Genomic DNA, 23,595 nt, shown 5'->3' with positions numbered 1-23,595 from the left:
GAACCGAGTGACTCATCCTTCTTCCTCTGAAAAGGCTTGGAGCTCAAGGAGGCGGGGAGCTCAGCCTGGATTGGGGGGCGGGGGGGGGGGGCGGCATCCTCTGGGCAGCCGGAGTTTCTCTTTTCGCTAAGTGGCCCTGGACTCTAAACCCAGGTCGCTTTTCCCCAGCCTGCGCGCTCCAGCTGCCACGTGCTCGAGACGCGCCCACACAGCAGAGAAACAAAGACAGCCAAGCAATGGGGCTGCCAGCAGCCGCCTCGACATTTAATAAATGAAATTCCATAGCTGGGGGTCGATCAGGGGTGAACGGGCGGCCACAGCTCGTGGGCTGGGCGCCCAGTAAGAGCGGCCAGGCCACTCCTCCCATCACCAGGGATGGGGCCACCAACCCCACGGACTGACTCCTCGGTGAGGGTGCGGCACGGGGCGGCAGGTGGTGCTCCCCACAACCCCACCCCACCCCGCGAGGTATCTGTGCTCGCAGAAACCCTGCCAGATGAGCGGCTGGCTATGGGGGGAGGGGATGCCTGCAAGATTTTTTTTAAAGGTGCGATTATAAATACACCCTGTGGATCGCAATCTCAAACAAACTTGTCAATCTGGGCTGCAGGGAAAGGCGATGGAGGCAGCTTTGCATATATTTCGGGTGGAGTGACTCATGAGCATTACTCGTCTCCCCCAGGGAAGCAGCCTGCCACCCACAAGTCACTGCTGCTCTGGCACCGCCGGGATAAAATGAGCCAACTCCAACACCCCTGCCCAAGGACTCCCCTCCAGCCCCCTTGCTTTTGAGCAGGACTCCTGGCCATGGGGAACCCTCCCCTAACCTGGGGAACCTGCCTTAATCGTGTCACCACTACCCTGGCCCTTGTGCCTGGACACCCTCGCCCTCTCCCAACAAACAGAGCGCTGGCCTTTTGCTGCTGCAGGGATGGGGGTTGGGTGCACGTGGGGCACACGTGTATGGGGGAGCATGCTCAGTGCAGGGGTGCACCCATGTGAGGCCTGCGCCTCCTCTCCCTGTCACCCCCACCCCTCCAATGAGTCTCTCCGTGAAGTCCAGGAAGAAAGACCACCACAGAAAGGATCCCTATATGTTATATGTCCACGCCCTAGACACACACTTCTGGTGGCTCAGAAATACCGTTGATGTACACAACACTGATACCAAGTGGATATTTCTGCACACAGGCACAGTGTTCACTCCTCAGGAGGTCTTCAAAAAAAAAAAAAAAAACCTGTCCATTCTTTTCTCTCTGGATGAAAGCATGGAGGACGGATAGATATCTTTTTAGCCCAGAGACTGGGGGATTCACTGCATGACCTCTGGTACCTGGCCGTCCATATTGTTGGCGGTGGGCTAGTCAGCAAGAGTGTGACCACACACACACACCTGGACACACAAATGTGGATACACGGGAGGACCGGAACGCACAATTCAACCCAAACAGACAAGCGGGTACCTCGAACCACAGCCCCTGGATAAGGGGGGCCCGGGGCCTCCAGCTCCTCACTCTTCTCAGATGCCCAAGGGTCACTGTCCCTGGGCCCGAGCTCCTCAGGCCACCCTCAGCCTCGAAAATGAAGGGGACGAGGCTGTGAGGCGAACTCGCAGCGTCTTGGCGGCAGGGGCGCACCTAGGCCCGGGCCGCAGGCGGCGCTGCGCGCTCGGGCCTGGCGGTGGCGGCCCCTTTAAGGGCCCCCGCCCCCTTCCGCCCGCGCTCCCGGCTTCCTTTCTCCGGGAGGAGCGGCGGGCTGGGCCCGGCGGCGGGGCGGGTGTGCGGGCCGCCCCTCCCCCGGTGGGCCGGGCCTGCGCCGCTTCCTGCAGGAGCGGCCCGGAGCCGCGCAGGGGGCGGAGAGAGCGAGCGGCGGCGGGGCGGCGCGGGGCGGCGCGGGGCGGAGGGCGCCCGAGGGCGAGCGGGCGGGCGGGCACGGCGGGTTCCGGGCCAGCCCCGGGGGCGGACGGTTGGCCGGGCGCGCGGAGCCTAGCCGGGGCCTTGCCGGAGCCGGGCCGGGCAGCAGGGGCCGCCGCCGCCCGGGCCCGCCGCCCGCGCCCCCCACGCTGGCCCAGAGGGCTGCGGCCGCGTCGCCGCTGAGGATGTCCCGGAAGGGGCCGCGAGCGGAGGTGTGTGCGGACTGCAGCGCCCCGGGTAAGCGGGGCCGGGCCGGGGGCGGGACCGCGCACCGAGGCGCCGCCGGGCGGGCGCCGGGGCCTGGCGGGCGCGCCGTGCGGGGCCGGAGGGCGGGGCGGGGCTGGGGGCTGCGGCCTCCGGTCTCGGCCCCCGCCCGGGCCGCTGCGGAGCCGCGTCCTTGGAGGGAGGGCCGCTCAGGGGGCCGCGGTTTGCTCGCGTCCGTGGACCAGCGAGGAAGGACATTCCCGGCGCCGCCTCCCGCCCCTCAGCTGGCGCCCCCCCCCCGCCGCCCCCCCCGCCTTCCATCTCTGGGTCCAAACGGAAGCGCCAGCCTAGGGTGGCCAGGAGGACTGTGGCGGAGGCCGGCCGGGCTTCGGAGGTGGGGGCGAGTGTGGTTTTGTGTCATCGCAGGGCCACCCCCGCGTCTTGCACCTGCTGCTCTCCTGGTCTGCGCGCCCGCAGGGGTGGCGGAGGGCAAGGGGCAGAAAGCCGGGCAGATGGGCCGGCGTGGGGTGGGGGTTGTCTGGATTCTGTTTTCTCGGGAGCAGACGGCGGGGTGGCTGCTCCTAGGACTCCCTGCCCCTGGCTCCCAAGGCTCCTCGCAAGGCCTGGTGTTCAGAGCCACCACAAGCTTGGGCATCGTCCCCTGAGGCGTCCCCAGGCCTGGTAACGGGACAACGAGCCTCAGCTTTTCCTGTGCTCCAGTAAGGCCTGCTTGGAAGGTGGCTTGGCCATACCCCAGCCTGGGCACAGACCTCTCTCCCTGTCCCCTAGCCCAGCCTTACCAGAAATGGGTAGGGAGCATGTGGAGGGGTGCCTACATTCCCGGGACCCACCTGGCTTTGTGGCCTGCCTCCCGGCTGTATTTTCCGTGCTGTTTCCCTTCTTCCCACCAAGTCAGGTCCAGGCTGATGTGAAACCCCCCTGACCTGCCAAAGAGGTGAGGAGAAATGACCCGGAAAGGCTGCTCCCTTCTGATGTGGGGGGACACTACCAGTGATCGGACTCTGCAGCTGCCTTGGGGAAAGGGGAAGCCCTGGCCCTTGACCATCCTCTCTTTAGAAAAGGAGCTATCTCCCTGGGAGACCTCCGGGCAGGCTCAAGGGGGATCCATGAACTCCAGGAGGACTCTGGGCACAATTAAGTGGAGAGTGTGGGCTGCTGTTTTGTGGCCCATCACTTCCTGCTACCCTTTGGACAGGCCCAGGGCTTCCCTGGTGGCTCAGTGGTAAAGTATCCACCTGCCAATGCAAGAGACCTAGGTTCAATCCCAGGGTCGGAAAGATCGCCTGGAGAAGGAAACGGCAACCCCCTCCAGTATTCTTGTCTAGGAAGTCTCATGGAGAGAGGAGCCTGGCGGGCTACAGTCCATGGGGTTGCAGAAGAGTCGAACACAACTGAGAGAGGACCCCAATAGGTTGAGACCCACAGATGCGCTGGTGGTTTCAGTGGCTCCAAGCTTGAGTGTTTGGGCACTGTGGGATCCCAGGAGGTGCATGGTGGTCTGGGTGGCTGTGACCCTGAGGCCTCCTCTCAGGGCATGTCATGGTCTCTTAGAGGTCCCTGAGGAAGCTGTGTGTCCAGGGATGTGGGGTGTCCTTACCTCTGGTTAGTTAGAAACTACTATTTCCTTACCCCCAACTGCAGGCAGGTCTGGGGGATTAAGCGCTAAGAGGAGAGCTTGCCTTCTGTGTGTTGGTCCAAGGCTGTTCTGCCCCTCTGCCGGGCTGCCCCTCTGCCCCGCGGAAGGAGGGAAGGAGCATTGGTGGGTTGGGAAGGTGTGGCTGGGAGGGGGTTGCTTAACAGACACTTTATCATGGAAACCTGGATTTTTGTGTTGCCTTTGTTTCTAGCTTACTCTCTGACTCATGGCAAGAGTTTTCTCATGCTGAGTCTCAGTTTCCTCAACTCTGAGGCCAAGAAGTTGGAGTAGGAATGGTTTTTGAGGACCATCCCATCTCCAGTCTGCGGTCCTGATTCTGGGCAGGGGGACGCAGGGCAGCGTTAACAAGGCAGTTGTCCTTTCTCCATTGCCTTTGACTACTTGATTGGAAGCCTCTGGATGCCCGTTGGGCATGGGCAGGAGTGGTGTGTCTCTCATGTGTTGGGGTGCCTGGCTCCTATCCCTGGTCCTCATCCCACAGAGTCCTGTGTGCTCCTGGGAACCTCCCCACCCCCACCCCACCCCCGGGCCCCGATCCAGAAAGCAGGTCAGGAGGAGGCAGGTGCTGAGGTGAGGATGTGAGGCGTGCAGGGTGCCGATAAAGTCTTGCTCACCCCAGCACCCAGCATGGTTTCTAGCACAGAGCAGGCATTCCCCCAAGGGATTGGAGGCTTCTCAAGACCCTGACTTCTCCTTGGGGCATTTTTCAGTCTGGGACCTGTAACAGCCCAGGTAAGAGGCTGGAGAGAAACTAGCAGTTTGGAGCCCAGGCCCAAAGCCCCCTCATTGGTGTGTGGTTCCTACCTGAAGTCGTAGGCCTCTCACTGTATTCGGAGCCCTGCAGACCCAGCCCTGGGAGCGGGGTTGTTGTCTCTTTGTGAGTGGTGAATTTGCGGGGTCTTGAGGTAAAAGGTGAGATGAGCCTGACGCCAAAGAGCCCCATCCTCCTCCCAGGCCTGGGTGCATGAGACAAATCTTGAGTGTGTTGTGAGCGTGGCACGGCTGCCAGCCCTGGCGGCTGGTGCTGTCTCGCCAGGCACCGTCTGTGACCCTGCCTGCCTTGGGAACCATGGAGGATGTGTGTCTCCCCTGTCCCGCCCGTCCACTCCACCTGCCGCACAGCCGGCTCATCTCTAAGGGCGTGCGTGTGGCAGCCCGCGGGCTCGGGCAGCCCCTGGCACAGACGTGAAGCCCTCACAATGCCCATCTTAACAGGCATCTTGAGTGAGCAAGGCTGGCCACCAGCTAAAGGTGTCTGGGAACCTGCAATTTCATTTGTCTCTTCATGATGTAAATTGTGGGCCGGGGTGAATGCTGAGCTTTTTGCTTTCACTGAGGTGTAGCTTATGTACCCCTGGAAAAGGAAGTGGCAACCCACTCCAGTATTCTTGCCTGGAACATCCCATGGACGGAGGAGCTGGTTGGGGGGGGATGCAGGGGGGACCTATAGTCCATGAGATCGCAGAGAGTCAGACACGAGTTAGCACACACTCACAACTTCTGTACAACAAAGTGCCTGTACCCTACTCTGTAGCCTGATGAGTCTTTACCTGTATACATACATAACTCTGTAGCCACAACTTGAATCCAGAAGTAGAGCGATCCAGAAGTAGAGCCCGTGCAACACTCTAAAGGGCTTTCTGTGTCAATGCCCGCACTGCCCCCCCCCCCCGCCCTGGCCCCCACAGGGAACCGCCACTGTGACCTCTGTCCCCATGGAGTAGATTACTCTTGCCTGCTTTCAAGATGATGGGCTTGTCCCTCTTGCCCAGGTGCCGAGATAGGAAAGGCTGGCCACTGGCTCCAGAGACCACTGGTGGCTTTGGGTGGTGGTATGAATTCCCCTCAGTAGAGGCGACCATGGGCTTGGTGCTGCTTCGCATTATTCCAGGACTCCTGCCACCTGGCACACAACACGGGACCCCTGCACCCCAGCCCCACTGGGAAACTTGGCAGATGTTGAGGAGGTGGCCGCACCCCCTAACCCTCACGTTCCCTGTCCTTTCTGCCCCGAGTTTGGTCCTGGAAGCCTTTTAGCGGGCATGGGTCCCTTAATCTCAAATTGCAGTAGCCGTTTGACTTTCAGAACCCCTTCCTGGCCTTTCAGCTTCGGAACTGGTCTAGGTGGGGCATGGGGGCGCCAGCTGGGGGAGGCCCAGGCCTCTTGGGCAGAGGAAGTAGGGAGCAGAGTGACCCAATTATGTCACCCAGAACTGAGCTGGCACCGTTGTGCCCCAGACCAGGGCAGTGTTCCCCTGCCCACCTGGTTCAGGTCACTGTAGGAGAGGGGGGACCCCTCCACCAGGCTGGGAGAGTGGAGAGTTGGACCCCTTTGCCCAGATCCTGGTCCCTGCCGCCTTCAGGGGTTAGCGTGTCTGCTCTGGCGCCGGATGGCTGGCCAGCCCACCCAGGCCTGGCTCCTCCAGGAGGACCATGGGCTTGGGGTGGAGGCCTTAGAGCGGCCCATTTATGATCCTGGCCTGGGCGGCTCCCTGCTGACAGGAAACCCCACCATTTCAACAGGAGGAATTTGGGCTGCGTCATTTCCAGCTTCCTGCCTGGGCTGGCCGGAGGTGGCTGGCAGGCAGACCCCTGACCCAGTGGGGTTTGGAGCGGGGGAGGGAGCGTTTCTTGCCTGGGGCCAGACCGGTTGGGTCAAGCCAGCGCTCCTGTTTGCTCTAGGGCTCCCCCTCTTGGCAGAGATGGTGGCCCCCAGAGTCAGCCTCCGATGAAGCTGGGCGGGGGCACCTCCTGCACCCCTCTGTCCTATTTTGGGGGCAGGTCCCTAAAACCTAGACCCAGAGAGCGGGGCCGCTCCTTCCTCTTCCTGTTTCTGTGCCGCGGAGGAGACTCCATCACCGCTCAGGCTGCGCTGACTCAGTTTCCTCACAGCCCTGGGGAGCTCTGATGGACGTCCTCGCGGGGAGGGGCCTGAGAACTGCCTTCTGCTGGGAGAGGCTCATCACCCCTAGCCTGTCCCCTCCCCCAGTGGGGACCACTGTGGACAATTTGAGTGCTAGGGGCAAGGCAGAGAGCCAGCCCCCCACCCAACCCCCCAGGATGGGGCTTCCTGAGACAGGCGGGGGGCTGGGCAGAGCACAGAGTCCTGGGAGAGCGTCTCCCTGCCCCCACTCTCCGGCCACACACAATGGCTGCTTTCTCCCCGTGACCTTTCTGCAGCCTGAGCTGTTTGCAGCTGTCTCCTCCCCCTCCCCAAAGGGGCCTGGGGTGGGAGGCATCTCTGCTGCCCTTGAGAAGGACCCCAGGAGCTCCCACCCTTCTCTGGTCCCTCTGCTTGCTTGCAAAGCTCACTTCTGGAAGAGTAGAGAGTGACTCCCAGGGCTCTGGCCCACTTGGGGTCACCCACTTTGGGGCTGCAAAAGCAGCTGGTGTGGACATCTAAATACCAGGGTTCACATCCCAGCAATCCCCCTCATGAGCTGGGTGGCCTTGACTAAGCACCCTAACATCTCTGAGACACGGGTTCCTTGACAGAGAAGCGGGGGGTAGTATTTCCCACCTTGCCTGACAGTTGTTAGAGGCGCCATACTGATGGCACTCCCAGCTGGTCCCCAGTGGGTGCTCGGCAAGTGTTGGTTCCTTTGCCCCCTCCATCCCCCTTAAGCGGGGCTCCAGCTCACCCATCAGTGATGGTGGTGGGAGGCTGTCATGAAAAGGCTTCTTACCTGCCCAGGTGAGGGCAGAGGCAGGTGTCCCTGGAGGGTGTGATGGGTCAGACAGGTGGACCAGTGACTCCAAAAGAAGCCTGGGTGCGGAGAGTTGTGGCACCGGTCCGGCGCATGCAGTCCTTGGGGATTCTTGCCTCCTAGGGGCAGGGCTAGGGCAGCAGTCTTGTTCCCTGGAGAAGGACTGTGGTCCTGGCAGCAGTGGTTGCAGCACAGGAAGCTGTGCCCACTGAGGAGGCCCTGGGGACCACACCTCCCCAGGGCGCAGAGACGTGCAGGAAAGGGCTTGGCTCCATAAGTGGCCGCTGGAGCAAGCCTTCGGGGAGTCCCTCCCTCCCTCCTCCAGAGCTTAGCGCCCTCCTCAGTGGCCCAGCTCCCCAATCCTTAGGGGACTGAGTGTGCAAATTGTGCATGGAGAGCTAAGCACCGTGCAGGTCAAGGGCCGTGCTCAGAGGCTCAGCCGTGTCTGGCTGTGGCTGACCCTTGTCCCTGCCCGCCCCGCAGACCCTGGCTGGGCCTCCATCAGCAGGGGCGTGCTCGTGTGTGACGAGTGCTGCAGCGTGCACCGGAGTCTGGGACGCCACATCTCCATCGTCAAGCACCTCCGCCACAGCGCCTGGCCCCCCACCCTGCTGCAGGTACCCGAGGTGCTTCCTGTCTTTCCTCAGGGCGTGCTGAGCGCAGGCACACTTCCCCGTGCCCACACACACAGCTGCCTGGGGCCCCCCACCCGTGGCAGAGCCTAGTCCTGCCCCTTGCCGCCTGGGCACAGAGAGGCCACCAGGACTGGAGCCACACAGACCTGGGCGTTCACCCCAACTCTGCCACTTCTGAGCGTGCAGTATGGAGCTTAACCACTGAGAGCCTTCACGTACCCACCACGACCCCTGAAGTGCTCAACCGGACCCACATCCTTGGATGGCCAGACTGGGTTGGGGGTGTGACAGTGCCAGGCACACAGTAGGCCTGTTGGTGCCGCGTCCAGTCCGGGGCTCGGAGGCGTCTGCTGGTGCGCAGTGGGCATGCTCACTCTGGCGCCTCCTACCCACAGATGGTGCACACGCTCGCCAGCAATGGGGCCAACTCCATCTGGGAGCACTCCCTGCTGGACCCCGCGCAGGTGCAGAGCGGCCGGCGTAAAGCCAACCCCCAAGACAAAGTCCAGTGAGTCAGGCGTGAGGGGTCGGGGGCTGCAGCCATGCGGTCAGGACACGAGCCTGGGAGGCGGCTGGGTGCCTGACCCCTCCCGCTTTGCTCCCCTTTTCCTCCTGCGTGGCCCGTGCAGCCCCATCAAGTCTGAGTTCATCAGGGCCAAGTACCAGATGCTGGCTTTTGTGCACAAGCTGCCCTGCCGGGATGATGACGGAGTCACCGCCAAAGACCTCAGCAAGGTTTGTGGGGCACCTCGGGAGGGGACCAGGCCCATCCTCACCCATGATGCCATCCTCACTGAGCCCTAGGTCCCCAAGGCAGCCAGGTCAGGCAAGAACGGTGGGCACAGTGGAAGGACAGGATTGCATGCTCAGGCCACGTGCGATCAAGGCCCCTCTGCTCCGAGTGCACATGCAAGGCTGAAATCACCCAGCCACCACCCAAGAGCCAGAAAACGTTGGGCAGAGCCTCCATTTTCTCATCTGTAAAATGGAAAAGAGAGTATCTACCTCGTGGACAGTGTCTGTTCTAAGCCAAGCGCACTGCATGCTCGCGGTCAGTCAGTGGTGACTGACTGCAGCTGTGATTCCTGGACGTGAACTGCAGCCCTCGGTCCGCCCTGACTGCAGCCGGGTCCCGGGAGCTGGCCAGAGTCCCGAGGGGCCTGGACTAGGTGCTGTGGCAGGGAGAGGGAGGACACACACACCCATTTATTGCACACTCTGCTCCTCGCAGCAACTGCACTCAAGCGTGCGAACGGGCAACCTGGAGACATGTCTGCGCCTGCTGTCCCTGGGCGCCCAGGCCAACTTCTTCCACCCCGAGAAGGGCACCACACCTCTGCATGTGGCTGCCAAGGCAGGTCAGACGCTGCAGGCCGAGCTGCTTGTGGTATATGGGGCTGACCCTGGCTCCCCAGATGTTAACGGCCGTACACCCATTGATTATGCCAGGTAAGGGCCGGCCAAAGGGTGAGGCTTGGCCGGGTGTGGGCAGTGGACTGCGGCTGAAGGGCTGAGCCGTGTGACCTCCCCACAGGCAGGCGGGGCACCATGAGCTGGCGGAACGGCTAGTCGAGTGCCAGTACGAGCTCACTGACCGGTTGGCCTTCTATCTCTGTGGGCGCAAGCCGGGTGAGCAGAGTGTGGGGCGGTCCTGGCGAGGCCAGGCAGGTGGGACCCAGACACACCCCAGCAGCAGGTGCCATGGTGACAGAGCCCGCTGGGGAACAGTGTTGCTAGGCAACTGGCTCCTGTGAAATCGCTGCAGGCTCTGGCTGCAGCACGTTGGGGTAGGGAGTGGGGGTGGGCATAACTTGCAGCCAGTTCCCAGGGCCCTTAGGGGTGGCCTGCCCTCCTCCCTTCCCCTGTCCCTTCCGGTTGCCGAGTCCTGTTCATGGCAATGGGGTGGGCTTCTGGCTGATGAGGCCACCCAGCACCAGTGACTTGGCATTTTTATTTTTATTCAGATCACAAGAATGGGCATTACATCATCCCACAGATGGCAGACAGGTGAGTGCCCACCTGATGCCCCTTCCCAGAGGCTGCTGGGTGCCATGAGGATGCCCAACCCCCAGAACCCCCACCCCCAACTCTTCAGGCTTTAGGGACCTGGGACCCCTGCCCCCACCCCACCTTCAGGGGTTGGAAGCACAAGCCTATCCCAGTCTGGTCTTCACTCCCTAATGCTGGGCAAGGCAGGTAAGAAATGTCCACTCAGCCTGTGGCCAGCACAGCCTGACCCCCATGGCTGTCAAGCACATAGGGCTTGAGTGCAAGAAACAGCCCCCCAATCCCCAGACCAGGAACTCTGGGTTCTGTTAGGGGCACTGACCCCAACTGTAAAATCTTTAGACAGATTTTTGCCCTTCAGTGAAAATGTGGTGGACCCTGGGAATCTGACTAACTTTGGGCTTCTGCCAGGCTTCTGTGGTGTGTTCAGAAATTGGGCATGGGCTGGGGGCACAAGGCCAGGAGAGGTGTTTTCCACCCCTTGTGTGAGAGGCCCCAGGAGCCCAGGCTGTGGGGGATGCACACAGGATGGGCGCTGGCGCCACCTGGTGGCTGCCCTTGGTGGCCGAGCTGTGCCTGTTGGCCTGGGTCTGGAGAGGCTCCCTCCCGCTCCGAAGCCCACGTGGGCAGATGGCCGTGATCAGGCCTGGACCCCTCAGGTCTCTCAAGCCCCAGATCTCCTCTGTTCTGAGACCCCCGAAGACTCTGCCCGTTTCTCTGGTCTGATTCTGCCTGGTGTGTTTGCCTGCTTGTGTGTGTTCGTGTGTTGTAAACACACATAGGCGGGTTCTCAATGAGATGCACCTTTGTGGCGCCAGCTGTTGTTGGCCCTGTAACACAGAGGTACCTCAGGCGTGATCCCGGCCCTTAAGGGTATCACCATCCCGACAGGGTGGCCAGGGCCCTAGTCAACTGCAGTCCTGTGTGGGGAGTGTGGCCAGAGAGGCAGAGGCACAGGCGTGAGAATGCTGGGCGAGGAGCTGCAGGCAGACCCGCGGCTGGAGCATGGGAGAGGCAGGGGATCCCTGGAGCGGAACTGGACGAGAGATGGCGGGGGGAGTGGCTGGTGCTGAGCCCCAACGTGAGTTGGGACTGTCGTGGGAGCAGTGAGGCTCTAACATGGATGTGTGGAGTCTGCTCGGCCACTGGCTGGCTGTGTAAGTGCAGACAGGCTCCTTAACCTCTCTGAGCCTTAGTTATCTTTCTGGGCTGTTAAGATTAAATAAGATAGTACACGCAAAGCATTAAGGTTTTTTGGTTTCGGGTTCTTTTTTTGCCACGCCACTTGGCTTATAGGATTTTGATTCCCCAGCCAGGGACTGAGCCTAGGGCCTAGCAGTGAAAGTGCTAAATGCTAACCACTAGATCACCAGGGAATTCCTTAGCATGTTTTTAAAGTGAGCTTTTTGTTGAAGTGTGCCATACATACCGTTATTGAAAAAGCTTCTAAGGCCAGAATGGCGCAGCCGGATGTGTCCAAAATGCCCTGGCTTGCGGCTGAATAGAGGATTGCAGGGGCAGGACTGGACGCAGGAAGATGGGTGAAAAATGCTGCCAAAGACCAGGCAGGAGGATGAAGTGGCAGCACCTGGGAAGGCTTGGCCGGGGCCTGAGAATGCAGGAGGCTGCAGGGCACTCCTAGGAGCTGACATTGGTGCAGGGCGACTGGGTCACGCCAGCCGCTGAGGAGTGGGCTGGGGGAAGACAAGCTGGGTTTGGTACCCTCAGGTCTGGCGTGCACAGAGTTGGGTCTGAGTGTGGCACGGGAGGTGTGTGTGCCTTGCTCCTGGGTAATTGCCACCTTGTCCTGTTCTTTCCTCTGCTGCCTTCTCTGGACTTAGATCTCGGCAAAAGTGCATGTCTCAGAGGTATACGTGCCTGCTCGGGGGCAGGCCCTGGAGGAGGGGCGGGGCAGAGAGGCACTCGATGTGCAGCACCTGGGGTGTCATCTCCCTGGGGTCCCTGCATGTTCGGGAGGTCACTGGCAGGGGCCTGGCTGCCTCTCACATCTGGCCTCTCCCCTCCTCCCTGTGCCCATCTCCCTCCTTCGTCCACAGCCTGGACCTGTCCGAGTTGGCCAAAGCTGCCAAGAAGAAGCTGCAGGCGGTGAGTCTGCTCAGACAGGGTCCCCCATCCCTGACCCTCTGTTCCTGCTACTGCCCGCCCTCTAGTCTCCTGCCTCCCACCTCGTACTGTTAGTCTGTGACTCTGACTCTGCCCTCCGACGGCTCCCAGGGGACGGCTCCCAGGGGACTTCCTGCATCTCTACCCTTAGGGGCACTGACTGTCTGCCCTGGTCTCCCTTTCTCCTACCTCAGAGCTGGGCAGACAGACCCCTGCCTACCCCGGTTTCCAGTTGAGACGGGCGCGGGGGAGAGCTGGGCAACACAAGGGACACATCGTACAAGGCCCTGGGGCACTGGCTTGGTGGGCACTGGGGCTGAACTGACAGGGCCCGGGTCCCCTTCTCTGCCTCCAGCTCAGCAACCGGCTTTTTGAAGAACTAGCCATGGATGTGTATGACGAGGTGGATCGAAGGGAAAATGATGCTGGTGAGCCAGGAGGGCATGGAAGTCTTGGGCAGAGGGGACAGAGGCCCTACCAGCTGGAGAGGGCTGGGACCTGGGTGGCTCTTTCGCCAGGACTAGGAAGAGGTGCCTGGCTTGGTCTGCTTGGCAGGCCTGCCCGTGAGCCCCGCCAGCTGGGAGCCCAGTGGCCCCAGCGGGTGGGCAGAGCTGCCGAGCTGGAGGCAGCCAGCCTGCTCCTCTCCCCAGCCCCCTGAACCGGGGCTCTTCTCCACCCAGCGGCCGCCCTCTTTGGCTCTCTCCCCAGCCCTGCTCCGCCCCTCCATCCCTCCTTCCTGGCTATAGCAGATTCCAGCCCAGAGGCGGGAGGGAGTCTCCTCGTTCTGTTGTCCGTCCCCAGCTGGCCTCGCCTCCCTGGCTCAGCCCTGCCTCCGTGTCCAGAGACCACTTGTGTTCCGAATACCAGTGTTGGGGGCCCCGCGGGCCTGGGAAGGAGCTTGGAAGGCGGTGCTCCGGCCCTCCCCGGCCTGTCCCGCGGGCCCAGCCCCCGTGGACAGTCCACCCCTGCCCCTCCCCCACAGTGTGGCTGGCGACCCAGAACCACAGCACCCTGGTGACGGAGCGCAGTGCCGTGCCCTTCCTGCCCGTGAACCCTGAGTACTCAGCCACACGGAATCAGGTGAGCCGCTGGACAGGGCCTAGGGCCATCTCTTCCGTTGCTGGGTCACCACTGCGGGCCCTGCCCTTCCCTTCTCAGCAGGCCATTGTTTGCTGCTCTTCCCCACTCCTGGCCGAGGCCTCGCCCTGGCTTCTGGCTCCAGGATGTGGGAATGGGGAGGAGGCTGTTCTTTTGAGCCCTCGGTGAGCAGCCCCTGGGTGCTGTCCCAGCCTCTGAGAGCTCCCCCAGGCCCTCCACGTCTGTATCACCCTGTGCTGGGCTCCTTGGATGGCCTGGCTGCTTTGTCCCTAACGCCTCTCGTCAGCCACATGGGCCTCCTCACACCAGCCCGGCCCTGCCTCCCTCCCAGGGGCGACAGAAGCTGGCCCGCTTTAACGCCCGGGAGTTTGCCACCTTGATCATCGACATCCTCAGCGAGGCCAAGAGGAGACAGCAGGGCAAGAGCCTGGGCAGCCCCACAGGTGGGAAGGGCGTGGGCGCTGCTCCAGGGTGCGCTCCCTCCCGGGTGGCGTGGTGCACAGGCTGCGGGCCTGGGACCTGAGTGACAAGCCTGTGCCCTCAGACAACCTCGAGCTGTCCGCACGGGGCCAGAGCGACCTGGACGACCAGCACGACTACGACAGCGTGGCCTCGGACGAGGACACAGACCAGGAGCCCCTGCGCAGTGCCGGTGCCACGCGGAACAACCGAGCTCGGGTCCGAGAGCCACTCCGCCCCCCGCCCTGACTCCTCATATTCTGGGCCCCCAGCAGCGATGAGGGGGCTGACTGGCCCATCTCCCTCTGCAGAGCATGGACTCCTCAGACCTGTCGGACGGGGCTGTGACGCTGCAGGAGTACCTGGAGTTGAAGAAGGCCCTGGCCGCCTCCGAGGCCAAGGTGCAGCAGCTCATGAAGGTCAACAGCAGCCTGAGCGATGAGCTCCGGAGGCTGCAGAGGGAGGTGAGGACGGGGCTCCCAGGCCCTGCTGGGTGGCGAAGGGGCACGCTCCTGGAGGCGGCGGTGCTGCCCGGAGTTTCTGATGCCCTTCTCACTCTCAGATCCACAAGCTGCAGGCCGAGAACCTGCAGATCCGGCAGCCACCGGGGCCAGTGCCCACACCCCCTCTCCCCAGCGAGCGAGCCGAGCACGCACCCATGGGGCCTGGCGGGAGCACCCACCGCAGGGACCGCCAGGCCTTTTCTATGTATGAACCAGGCTCCGCCCTGAAGCCCTTTGGGGGCCCGCCCGGGGACGAGCTCACTACCCGGCTCCAGCCTTTCCACAGCACCGTGAGCCGCTTGCGGGCCCCAGGGGGTTGGGGTGGGGAAAGGGTTGGGACCAGCACAGGGCCCCCTGTGACCCCCCTGTGCCACCCCCAGGAGCTGGAGGACGACGCCATCTATTCAGTGCACGTCCCTGCCGGCCTTTACCGGGTAAGCAGGGCCTGGGAAGTGGGTCCATTCCCACAAATAGGTTCTGGGCCCCAGCGGATGCCAGGCTCTGTGCAGGACGCTGGGCACAGGGTGACTGGACACACACGGTCCTGGCCTCGCTGCAGGGAAGCCACAGGGCGGGGGGGTGGGGAGGAGGAGACTGACTCCAGCCCTGCCTGGGTTTCAGATCCGGAAGGGGGTGTCGGCCTCAGCTGTGCCCTTCACTCCCTCCTCCCCACTGCTGTCCTGCTCCCAGGAAGGAAGCCGCCACACGGTAACGAGCATCCCCAGGGCCCAAGGGAGGGACAGGCTGAGAGAGAGGTGTGCTGGTGAGGTGACGGGGGTCCATGAGCACACCCTTGACCTGCCACCCCGGCCCTGTGCCCTCCAGAGCAAGCTCTCCCGCCACGGCAGCGGCGCAGACAGTGACTATGAGAACACGCAAAGTGGGGACCCGCTGCTGAGGTGAGGCTCCGTGGGGAAAGGGGATGGTGGCCCCTGAGCGTCCGGGAGGGTGTCTGCAAGGGGCCTCACGGCTGGAATCCTCCCTCTCTAACCCCAGCCTGGAAGGGAAGAGGTTTCTGGAGCTGGGCAAGGAAGAGGACTTCCACCCGGAGTTGGAAAACCTGGATGGCGACCTCGACCCCGGGCTTCCCAGCACGGAGGATGTCATCCTGAAGACGGAGCAGGTCACCAAGAACATTCAGGAGCTACTGCGGGCAGCCCAGGAATTCAAGCACGACAGGTATGGAGGTGGGCGGAGGCTCACGCGGGCCTCGGGGGTGTTGCAGAGGACAGGGCAGGGACCAGTGCGCCGCTGTCCTGGGACCCTTCCCTCACTTGCCCTTCCCCCACCGCCCAGCTTCGTGCCCTGCTCAGAGAAGATCCATCTGGCTGTGACTGAGATGGCCTCTCTCTTCCCGAAGGTACAGGGGACAGAGAGGGGAGCTGGAGGGGGTGGGTGTGGGGAGTCTGACGGCGCCGGCCTGATTGGACCTCTGGACCCTCGGGGCCCCATCGTGGCTCGTGGTTGGTTTGGCGTCCAAGGCCCGACCCCTCCACAGAGGCCCGCCCTGGAGCCCGTTCGGAGCTCCCTGCGGCTGCTCAACGCCAGCGCCTACCGGCTGCAGAGCGAGTGCAGAAAGACGGCGCCCCCGGAGCCCGGCGCCCCCGTGGACTTCCAGCTGCTGACTCAGCAGGTGATCCAGTGCGCCTACGACATCGCCAAGGCCGCCAAGCAGCTGGTCACCATCACCACCCGCGAGAAGAAGCAGTGACCACTGTCCCCGAACCCTCACCCGCACCCTGGGACCTCACTGGCCGTGGGAGCTGGGCCACCCCAGATACTCATCCCCGCCCCCACCGAGCCGCTGGCCCAAGTGCCCTTAGCGCTGCCACTGCTCCCGGCAGCCAGGTGCCCTGGTGCCCATCCCCCTCGAGCCCCCAAGGATGGGGAGGTGAGGTGGCAGGAGCTTCTGCCCCCACATTCCATGCACCCCTCCCTGTACATAGCCCCCTACCCCTCTAGCGTGCAGGGGCCTGCAAGGCGGCACTCCCAACCCCATGCCCTTGGGGGCACCCTCAGCCAAGGGTCGGGTGGGGACACTCCAAGTGGGGCAGCTCCCCTGATGCACCCCACCCCCATGAGCCAGTCCAGCCCTCCTGGGGGCTGAGCCGGGGGGGGCATCCCCCCTTGTACATATAATACCTGTGGATGTCCCCACCCTGTAGCCACCAGCCCCCTGCTGCTCTCTCCTTCAATGCCAAACGGCCCCACCTAGGGCACAGGCCCCAACCTGTGTCCCCGGGGTCCCCAGCAGCAAACACTGGAAAAGTCTAATCTTTTTTTTTTTTCCTCTTTTCCACCCCTTAATTTTAACGTTGTGGTAACTGAGTGTGCCTGTGTGTGAGTGTGCGGGGCGGCAGTGCCGTTCCAGAGGCCTGGCCCATCTGGGGTTTCGTGAGGGGTGAGGGGACCAGGGTTTGGCTTTGACCCCCCCCATCCTGGGGCCAGGGGCTGGGGGAGGGAACCAGCTGGGTCCTGCCCTCTGCCTCCCCTCATTGCTCCCCCCACTCATACCCTCTATGAACTTAAAGGAAAACCACTTCGCTCCATCTCTCTTCCCCTCCCTTATGGAGGGGGAAAGTGCCAGCTGGGGCAGAGAACTGAGCACCCGAGCCTGGGGCTGGCTCCCCGGGGTCCCTGACGAACCTGAGAGCCCCTCCCTGTAACCTCTGAGAGGCCAGCGCCTGCGGTGTCTGGGTCCCTGCAGCCTGGGCTGCAGCCTGGGGAGGCAGATGGCAGCACCTACCAGCTCCTCTCCCTGCCCCACCTCTGTCCCAGGGGCCAGGCTCTACCTGTGTGGTGGTGGGTGGGCTGACTGTCAAGACGTGTGTCATGTACATTTGTATCAAAAATAAATAAGTGACCATGTGCTCTTTTCTGATGCTTTGGGAACTGTGGGAGGAGGGATCAGGGAGGTGCAGACCTGAAACGGACCAACCTGGCAAAAGTATGAAGCTAGTGAAAATGGTGACTGCTGCAGCCCCCATACTGAAGGGGAGGGAAGCCCCTTGTCTTCTGTTAGTGGGGTCCTGCAAATAATGTTTCAGTAACTACCACCAGCGTCCTGCCACCTGCTCGCCCATGGTGGTGGGAAGGGTCTACCACGTTACTAAAACCAGGATCTGAGGCCAGGTTGGCAAGAAGCGGCAAGCAGAGGGTGCCTGACTTGATGCTGTAACCCCCTCCCTACCTCAAACACGACCTACGTGACCTAGGACAGTGTCCCTGGCGGGAGTGAGTCTGTCTGTGTGGCCGATGCACAAGCTCAACTCCAACCTCTACTAAAATAATTTAATAAAAACAGTTTTTGCAACGGAGGCTTGAAACTGCTCCTTTCTCTCGCCTCCCTCTCCCCCACCCCATTCCTCCCAGCAAACCACACACAGGATCAGCCCATCTGCCGCGCTTGGGCGTGACTGCTCCCTCGGGCCGCCAGGGGGCGGCCCTGTGCGCGGGCCACGTGGCGGAGGTTGCGGCCTCCGGTGGGGGGAGGAGCCGGACCTGCCTCAGCGGCAGGGCTGGTGCAGGTCACTCGGAGCTGTCCCCGTCCGGGCCGCTGTCCGGCGTGGGCGGGAGGAGGGGTCTCCGGCGGGAGCGCTTGACCCGGCGAGGGGGCATCAGCAGCCTCCGCTTCAGCACAGCTATGGGCAGGAAGGGGAGCGGTCAAGGGCCGGGAAGAGCCCCGGGGGCGGGGCTGGGGGTGAGGAGGGCCACATCTCACCAGCCACGGTGTCCCGGCTGTCCACCGTGGGCTCCCAGTAGATGCTCTCCCCGCGTCTGAAGTTTCGGTGCAGCCGAGTGCAGAGCGTGGCCAGCGTGAGCAGCACCAACAGGAAAGTCAGGGCCATGGCCGCCCAGGCGGCCTCCTCCGTGCGCGGGGTGGGGCCGCGGGCGGCCCTCGGTGGCGCTGCTGCCCGAGGGGCCGGGGAAGCCTGACCCAGACAGGCACAGCCCCCAGGGCTGTTCTGCCCTTTGGGCAGCTGAGCCTCCAGCCTGGAGCTGACATTGCTTCCTGGTCCCCCTAGCAGCAGTGGGCCGGTGGGCACAGACCCGGCATTATCGCCTTCTCCCTGAGGTCCCAACATAGGCTGTTTGGCCTCCAAGCTCCCTGGGGAAACAGAGGGGACCCTCGGAGCTGAGGGGGTGGGCTGGAGACCAAGGGCAGCCCGCAGCCCACGTCTCCTGGCACCACTAGGAAAGAGCTGCCCATGTCCGCTAGATGCCACCTCCACGCCGGGTGGCCGCCAGCTCCGCAAAGTAAAGGCCAAAGCCGGGGCCTAAGAGGAGAAGAGACAGCAGTCACCGCCTCCCTGCCCAGATAACCCAATGGCACGACCACTCTGAGCCAGCAACCCCATGACCGCCATGCCTGGCCAGCACCCCTCACCTGCACACACCCTCGACGACGGCACAGCCTCCCTCTGCCCAGCATGGGCACCAAGGAAGGGGGCCCAGGAACAGTGTCAGAACGGAACCCAGCTTTCTCTCTCCTCTGCTTCCGCTGCTGCCTCCTCTTCAGCCAGTGGGCAGCCCGGACGGGCTCCACCCACGCCATTTCCAGTGCTAAGCCCCATGCTGCCAGTACGAGGGGCTACGAAAGGAGAAGGGGACTGTTATAGCTAAGTCGAAGCTGAGGAGCAAGCAAGCAGAGGCCCTGAATTCCCCCTGCCCTGCCCACGGCACTGCAGCCTCCACTGATACCAGACAATCACCTTTCAGCAAGCACTTACCCGATCCTGGGTGAGGCTGGAGTCAGGGGCCAGTGAGGGCTGGGCCACACAAGTGTGGGCCAGAAGGGCAAGCTGGAGTTTCAGCCAGGGGTGGGCACAGGGGTGGTAGAGGAAGCTGATGTTCTCAGCCTGCAGGAAAGGCATGGAGACATCAAGCTGGGCCCAGGTCCCTCCTGAGAGTTCCAAGTTCTCCCATCCTGGGGAGTCAACTTCAAGGGACTCCCAGGATGACCAGATGACCTTCCCACATTCTGGGCTTAGGAAAGGATCAAGAGCCCTGGATAGTGGTGTGCATGCCCTCTTGTCTCTGAGCATTCCCTTCATCCCTCCTCTCCAAGCAGTGCCACCCCTCAAAGGTCACAGCTTCCACGACAACATGAGTGGTTAACCCTGCCAGACTCAGACCACTCTCTTTAGCTATGTTCCTCTGCACCTGGCTCTACAGGTCCCCACCTGGGCTGTAACCACCCCCCCAGAGAGAGACCGGGTCTTCTACGTATTGACCCGTCAATATATATTCAGTCTCCCCAAAGTATCCGAATACAGGGCACACAGGCAGCAGGTGCACAATCTCAGGATGGAAACACTTCAATTATGAATCATTCTTTGATTGAGCTGACCTGATGCTCGGCATTTGTGCCGGAGGCTGTAGGAGATGCCAAAAGAGAACTCCTGGGCTCCGCTTGCAGGGAATACAAAGGAAACTCAGGGAAACAGGACTGATGCAAATGAACGAGCAAACTAATAACGCTCAAAGTGATTAGCAGTTAAATTGTAAGAGACAATTTCAAGCATTACATGAATTTGGAGAAGGTGATGAATAAATAAGGGCTAATGTGCTCAGGCAAGGTCTCAAGGGAGAGCTGACTCCTGCCCTGGGCCTTGAAGAAGGGTGGGGATGGATGGCAGGAGGGCAGGGAGCTGACCCCCTTCAAGTCAGGTCAGGCCAGGTATAGAGGGGAAGGAGCCTCGCACTCATGGGTGGTGAGCAGATCAACACAACTGAAGGGGAACCAAAGCTGTGGATAAGTTACACAAGGCTTACTGAACCAGGTAGAGCCAGAAAAACCAGATAGGGGGGTGGGGCCACGATACGGTGGGAAATGAGGAGCCAGTGGTTTCTGAACAGTTTGCAATGAAAAGGGCTGTTTGGGGAAAGGAAACGGATAGGCGGCATGAGCTCTGCTGGCCTGGAGATATTACAAGGATCAAAAATAGGTATTTCAAAAGGAAAACCAAAGGGACAGAGAAGCTATCCAACCACTGGCAGTGACACACGCAGGCACACAAGGTGAACCCAAGGTCTGGTCGGTAACCTGAAGTACACACACTCCTTGTTGTTTAGTTGCTAAGTCGTGCCTGACTCTTTTTGACCCCATGGACGATAGCCCACCAGACTCCTCTGTCCGTGGGATTTCCCACGCAAGAATACTGGAGTGGGTTGCCATTTCCTTCCCCAGGGGATCTTCCCAGCCCCAGGGATCGAACCCACATCTCCTGCATTGCAGGCGGGTTCTTTACCGCTGAGCCACCAGGGAAGCCCATTACACACTCACACACTCCTGACAGCTTCCTGTTTCCCAAAGTGCTATCCCACACAATTTGTTTACTCCTCATGGGGAGCATGTGTGCTCAGTTGTGACCACCCTGGGCTGTAGCCTGCCAGGCTCCTCTGTTCATGGAATTTTCCAGGGAAGAATACTGGAGTGGGTTACCATTTCCTACTCCAGGGGATCTTCCTGACCCAGGGATTGAACCCACATCTCTTGTGTATCCTGCATTGACAGGTGGATTCTTTACCACCAGTGCCACCTAGGAAGCCCATAATAACCACTAAGAACCTCTCTCACAGAAAAGCAGGGTCCAGAGAAGTCAGCGGACTTCCAAAGTCACACAGCAGAACTAGAGCACAGGTTGTTTCCTCCTAGGACTCTCAACCCCCTTGCAGCCTCCTGCCCACACAGCCAGCTACTCAATAGCATTCCTGACACCTCGCTGCAGAAGACAGAGGCCTAAGCTCACTGTCCTGGGACTAAGAGCACTGTTTCCTCCTGGAATGGGGAGCAGTGAGGAATGGAGCTAGTGAGCAGAAGAGATGGAGCCTGCAGGGAGTTGGCCGTTTCCAGCACAGACCCCGAGGATGCCTCCTGCTTTTACTCACCTGCTGTGGCCGCATCCGTGAGTAGGTCACTCTTGGTGACACCTGTACCAGGGAGACAAGAGAACTGAGAGGCCCCGGGGGACCCCGCTGGGGAGGCGGGGATGGGACACGACAGCAGGCCCGTGCTGTCACGTTGGGATGGTGACGCTGGTGACTAGGGCCGGAGGAACAAGGTGCTCAGAGGATGGCTGTGGAGGGCACCGCGAGGCCAGGGCGGGACTGCGCTACCCCTTCACGCTCCTCTCTCCCACCGCCCTCCAGGCTCCCACCTGTGGGGGCAGAGGCCACAGGCCCTCGGGACAACGGGCTCCCGCCTCCTCCGCCGCCGGTTCAGCCACCACCTGTGGGTTCAAGGCGCAGAAGAGCTGGGTCGTTTGGCCTCGGAGAGGGCTCTGCCGTCTCCCTCCCAGGCCCAGCACTCCAAGGGAGAACTCCGAGTCCCCCTCTCGGCACGCCCCTCCTTCTGGCAAAGCACTTGGAGACCCCGGGCCGAAGGCTTCTCGGCAGCGGGTCGCCTTACCTCACGGGGACTCAGGAGTCCTGCCAGGGCGGCCAGGAGCAACAGCTGGGGCGGCGGCGGAGGAGGCGCCATCCCAGCCCGCCCCAGGCCGGCCGGCCGGCCGCCCAGCCAACAAGGGAACGCTCGCCGCCTGGGCCTGCCCCCGCGCACCCACGCCACCCGCGTGCCCACGTAGACCCCGGGCTCGCGCGCGCGGGTCTGGCCCGACCCCAGACCGCGCGCCTTGACTCCCCGGGCTCGCGCGCCCCGGGCCTCGCCCCGCCCCGGCCTCGCCCCGCCCGGGCCTCGCCCCGCCCCCGCGGCTCCGGGCGGCTCCGCTGGGTCCCCGCCCCGCCCCTGGGCCCGCCCACAGCCCGGGCCGCGCGCGCACGCGTCCTCCTGCCCAAGCGGGAGAAGTCATCTGGAAGCGGGTCCTCAGCTCACCGCGCAGCGAGACAGCCGGGACCACCTCCCTCACCCCGAAACTGGTCCCAGCGGGTCTCCGCGGCCTGCAGGGCGCAGCTGCAGCTCCTGGGTGGGATCGCGGAGCGGGAAGGAGGGCGGGAAGTGGGACTCCTGTGAACTAGGTGGCCCAGGAGAGGAGACGCGTCCGCTCCTTCGGCAAACCCGCTTCAGATTCATCATTATGACTGCCTCTGGAAGAGGGGCAGAATCCTGAAATACAAGCTGCGGAAAGGAGAGGGTCCCCACTGCTCCCCTCGCAAATAGCGCCCGGACCCGGAGGAGTCTCAGAGGGTCTCGGGCCTCCACGCTCCCCAGGCCCTGAAGTCCCGGGAAGTTGCAGCCGGGCTGGGGGCTGCTTTGTTGTCTACGTCTGCCTCCGCTTTCGTGATAAGCCCAACGGCGACCCGCCGGTGCCCGAGGAGACTTTGGCCACCTCGTGAGGTGGAGTCACAGGCCTCGCCCCCAGCAGGGTGCTCGGCCCGTTGTGCCGCCCAGTCCCCGGCGCCTATCTCCTTGGCCCAGCTCGAGATTTTGAGGGAAGACGGGAAAGTAGGTGGAGGGTGAGAGCTGTACTGTCCAGCCTGAAACTGAAATCGAACAAGAGCGTCTCCCACATCCACCGCCCCTACCCCCCGTGACTTGCAAGGGGTATTTTTTAACCGCCCCCCTTGCTCCAGAGATTGAGCTGATGAAGGGACTCAATAGATCTCCCGCCACAGCCCGCTTGCGGGGTGACAGGCACCCCCCTCCAAGGGCACCCGAATGCATCTTTCTCTCCGGCTCAGGGGCTGTTTCTTTTGGTGAAGTCCTTCCTGGGGAGCGGTGTTGAGGGTTCCCTCTCCCTGCAGCCAGGATCCAGGGCAACTCCATGCTCGTGGGGGCGTCGGCAGGGCGCTCTAATGCAGGCAAAGGAACGAGAGGTCCCTGGCCCTCTGGGCTCCCGATGCAAGCCCGCGGTCGGGGCGGAACGCCTGCCCTGGCCCTCGCTGGCCCTGAGCCGGACCCTCTCCCGGCAGGAGTTATTGCGCAGTTGCGGGTGCCGGCGGGGCGGAGACAGACACCGAGGTCGGAGAGGACCGCCGGTCCGGGTGACCGAGGTGCGGGTGATGGTTCCCGCTGCAGCCGCGCCGCGCCGCGCCGCCCCGCGGGAGCCCGGGGTCCGCGCCAGGAGCTGCGGTTCATTCGCTTCTCCCTTTTGCTGCTTCTCGGCAGCGGCCCCTGAGGGCGCAGTGACGCAGGGGCTCCCCGGGAGCCACACACCACGCGGGGCGGAGGGGTGGAGGCAGAGGATCCTGAGGCTCACCCCCGTCTCCCCCCACTCCGCCGCCCACACTCCGCTCCTCGGCTCGCCTTCCCCAGTCCCTTCCGCCTCGCCGGCGCGTCCTCGCTGCCTCTCCGTGGCCTCCGCTCCT

At 62.6% G+C, this 23,595-nt stretch overlaps 2 protein-coding genes across 10 annotated transcripts; one reads left to right on the top strand and one right to left on the bottom strand.

Annotated features, from left to right (window-relative positions):
• Positions 1–1,898: 1,898 nt before the first annotated feature.
• GIT1 (GIT ArfGAP 1) lies at positions 1,899–17,196 on the top strand. 8 transcript variants are annotated; one of them, XM_027975182.3, is made up of 21 exons: positions 1,899–2,150; positions 7,986–8,119; positions 8,533–8,645; positions 8,767–8,872; positions 9,369–9,586; positions 9,672–9,766; positions 10,102–10,144; positions 11,986–12,012; positions 12,202–12,250; positions 12,624–12,696; positions 13,251–13,348; positions 13,698–13,809; positions 13,911–14,044; positions 14,137–14,289; positions 14,388–14,618; positions 14,709–14,762; positions 15,019–15,036; positions 15,154–15,227; positions 15,325–15,507; positions 15,625–15,688; positions 15,827–17,196. In XM_027975182.3, exons 1-21 carry the CDS (start codon positions 2,099–2,101, stop codon positions 16,037–16,039), a joined length of 2,244 nt encoding a protein of 747 aa, XP_027830983.1. In that variant the 5' UTR covers positions 1,899–2,098; the 3' UTR covers positions 16,040–17,196. The 8 variants fall into 8 exon arrangements, with proteins under 8 accessions (XP_027830983.1, XP_014954037.2, XP_027830982.1 ...); XM_015098551.4 differs by having other exon boundaries at positions 14,950–15,036; XM_027975181.3 differs by lacking the exon at positions 11,986–12,012 and having other exon boundaries at positions 14,950–15,036.
• Positions 17,197–17,605: 409 nt separating this feature from the next.
• Positions 17,606–22,026, bottom strand: TP53I13 (tumor protein p53 inducible protein 13). Of its 2 annotated transcripts, XM_004012518.6 has the most exons (7): positions 21,740–22,026; positions 21,489–21,560; positions 21,220–21,261; positions 19,059–19,187; positions 18,716–18,919; positions 18,050–18,605; positions 17,606–17,969 (listed from the first exon to the last, which is right to left on the bottom strand). In XM_004012518.6, the coding sequence occupies exons 1-7, from the start codon at positions 21,809–21,811 to the stop codon at positions 17,857–17,859; spliced, it is 1,188 nt and encodes a 395-aa protein (XP_004012567.2). In that variant the 5' UTR covers positions 21,812–22,026; the 3' UTR covers positions 17,606–17,856. The 2 variants fall into 2 exon arrangements, with proteins under 2 accessions (XP_004012567.2, XP_042111396.1); XM_042255462.1 differs by lacking the exon at positions 21,740–22,026 and adding an exon at positions 19,679–19,740 and having other exon boundaries at positions 21,220–21,546.
• Positions 22,027–23,595: the final 1,569 nt, after the last annotated feature.

The sequence above is a fragment of the Ovis aries genome, chromosome 11 (assembly GCF_016772045.2).
Source record: "Ovis aries strain OAR_USU_Benz2616 breed Rambouillet chromosome 11, ARS-UI_Ramb_v3.0, whole genome shotgun sequence".
Lineage (NCBI taxonomy): Eukaryota > Metazoa > Chordata > Mammalia > Artiodactyla > Bovidae > Ovis > Ovis aries.
Note: the sequence above shows the minus strand (reverse complement) of the source record. Positions and strands in the feature narration are given on the sequence as shown.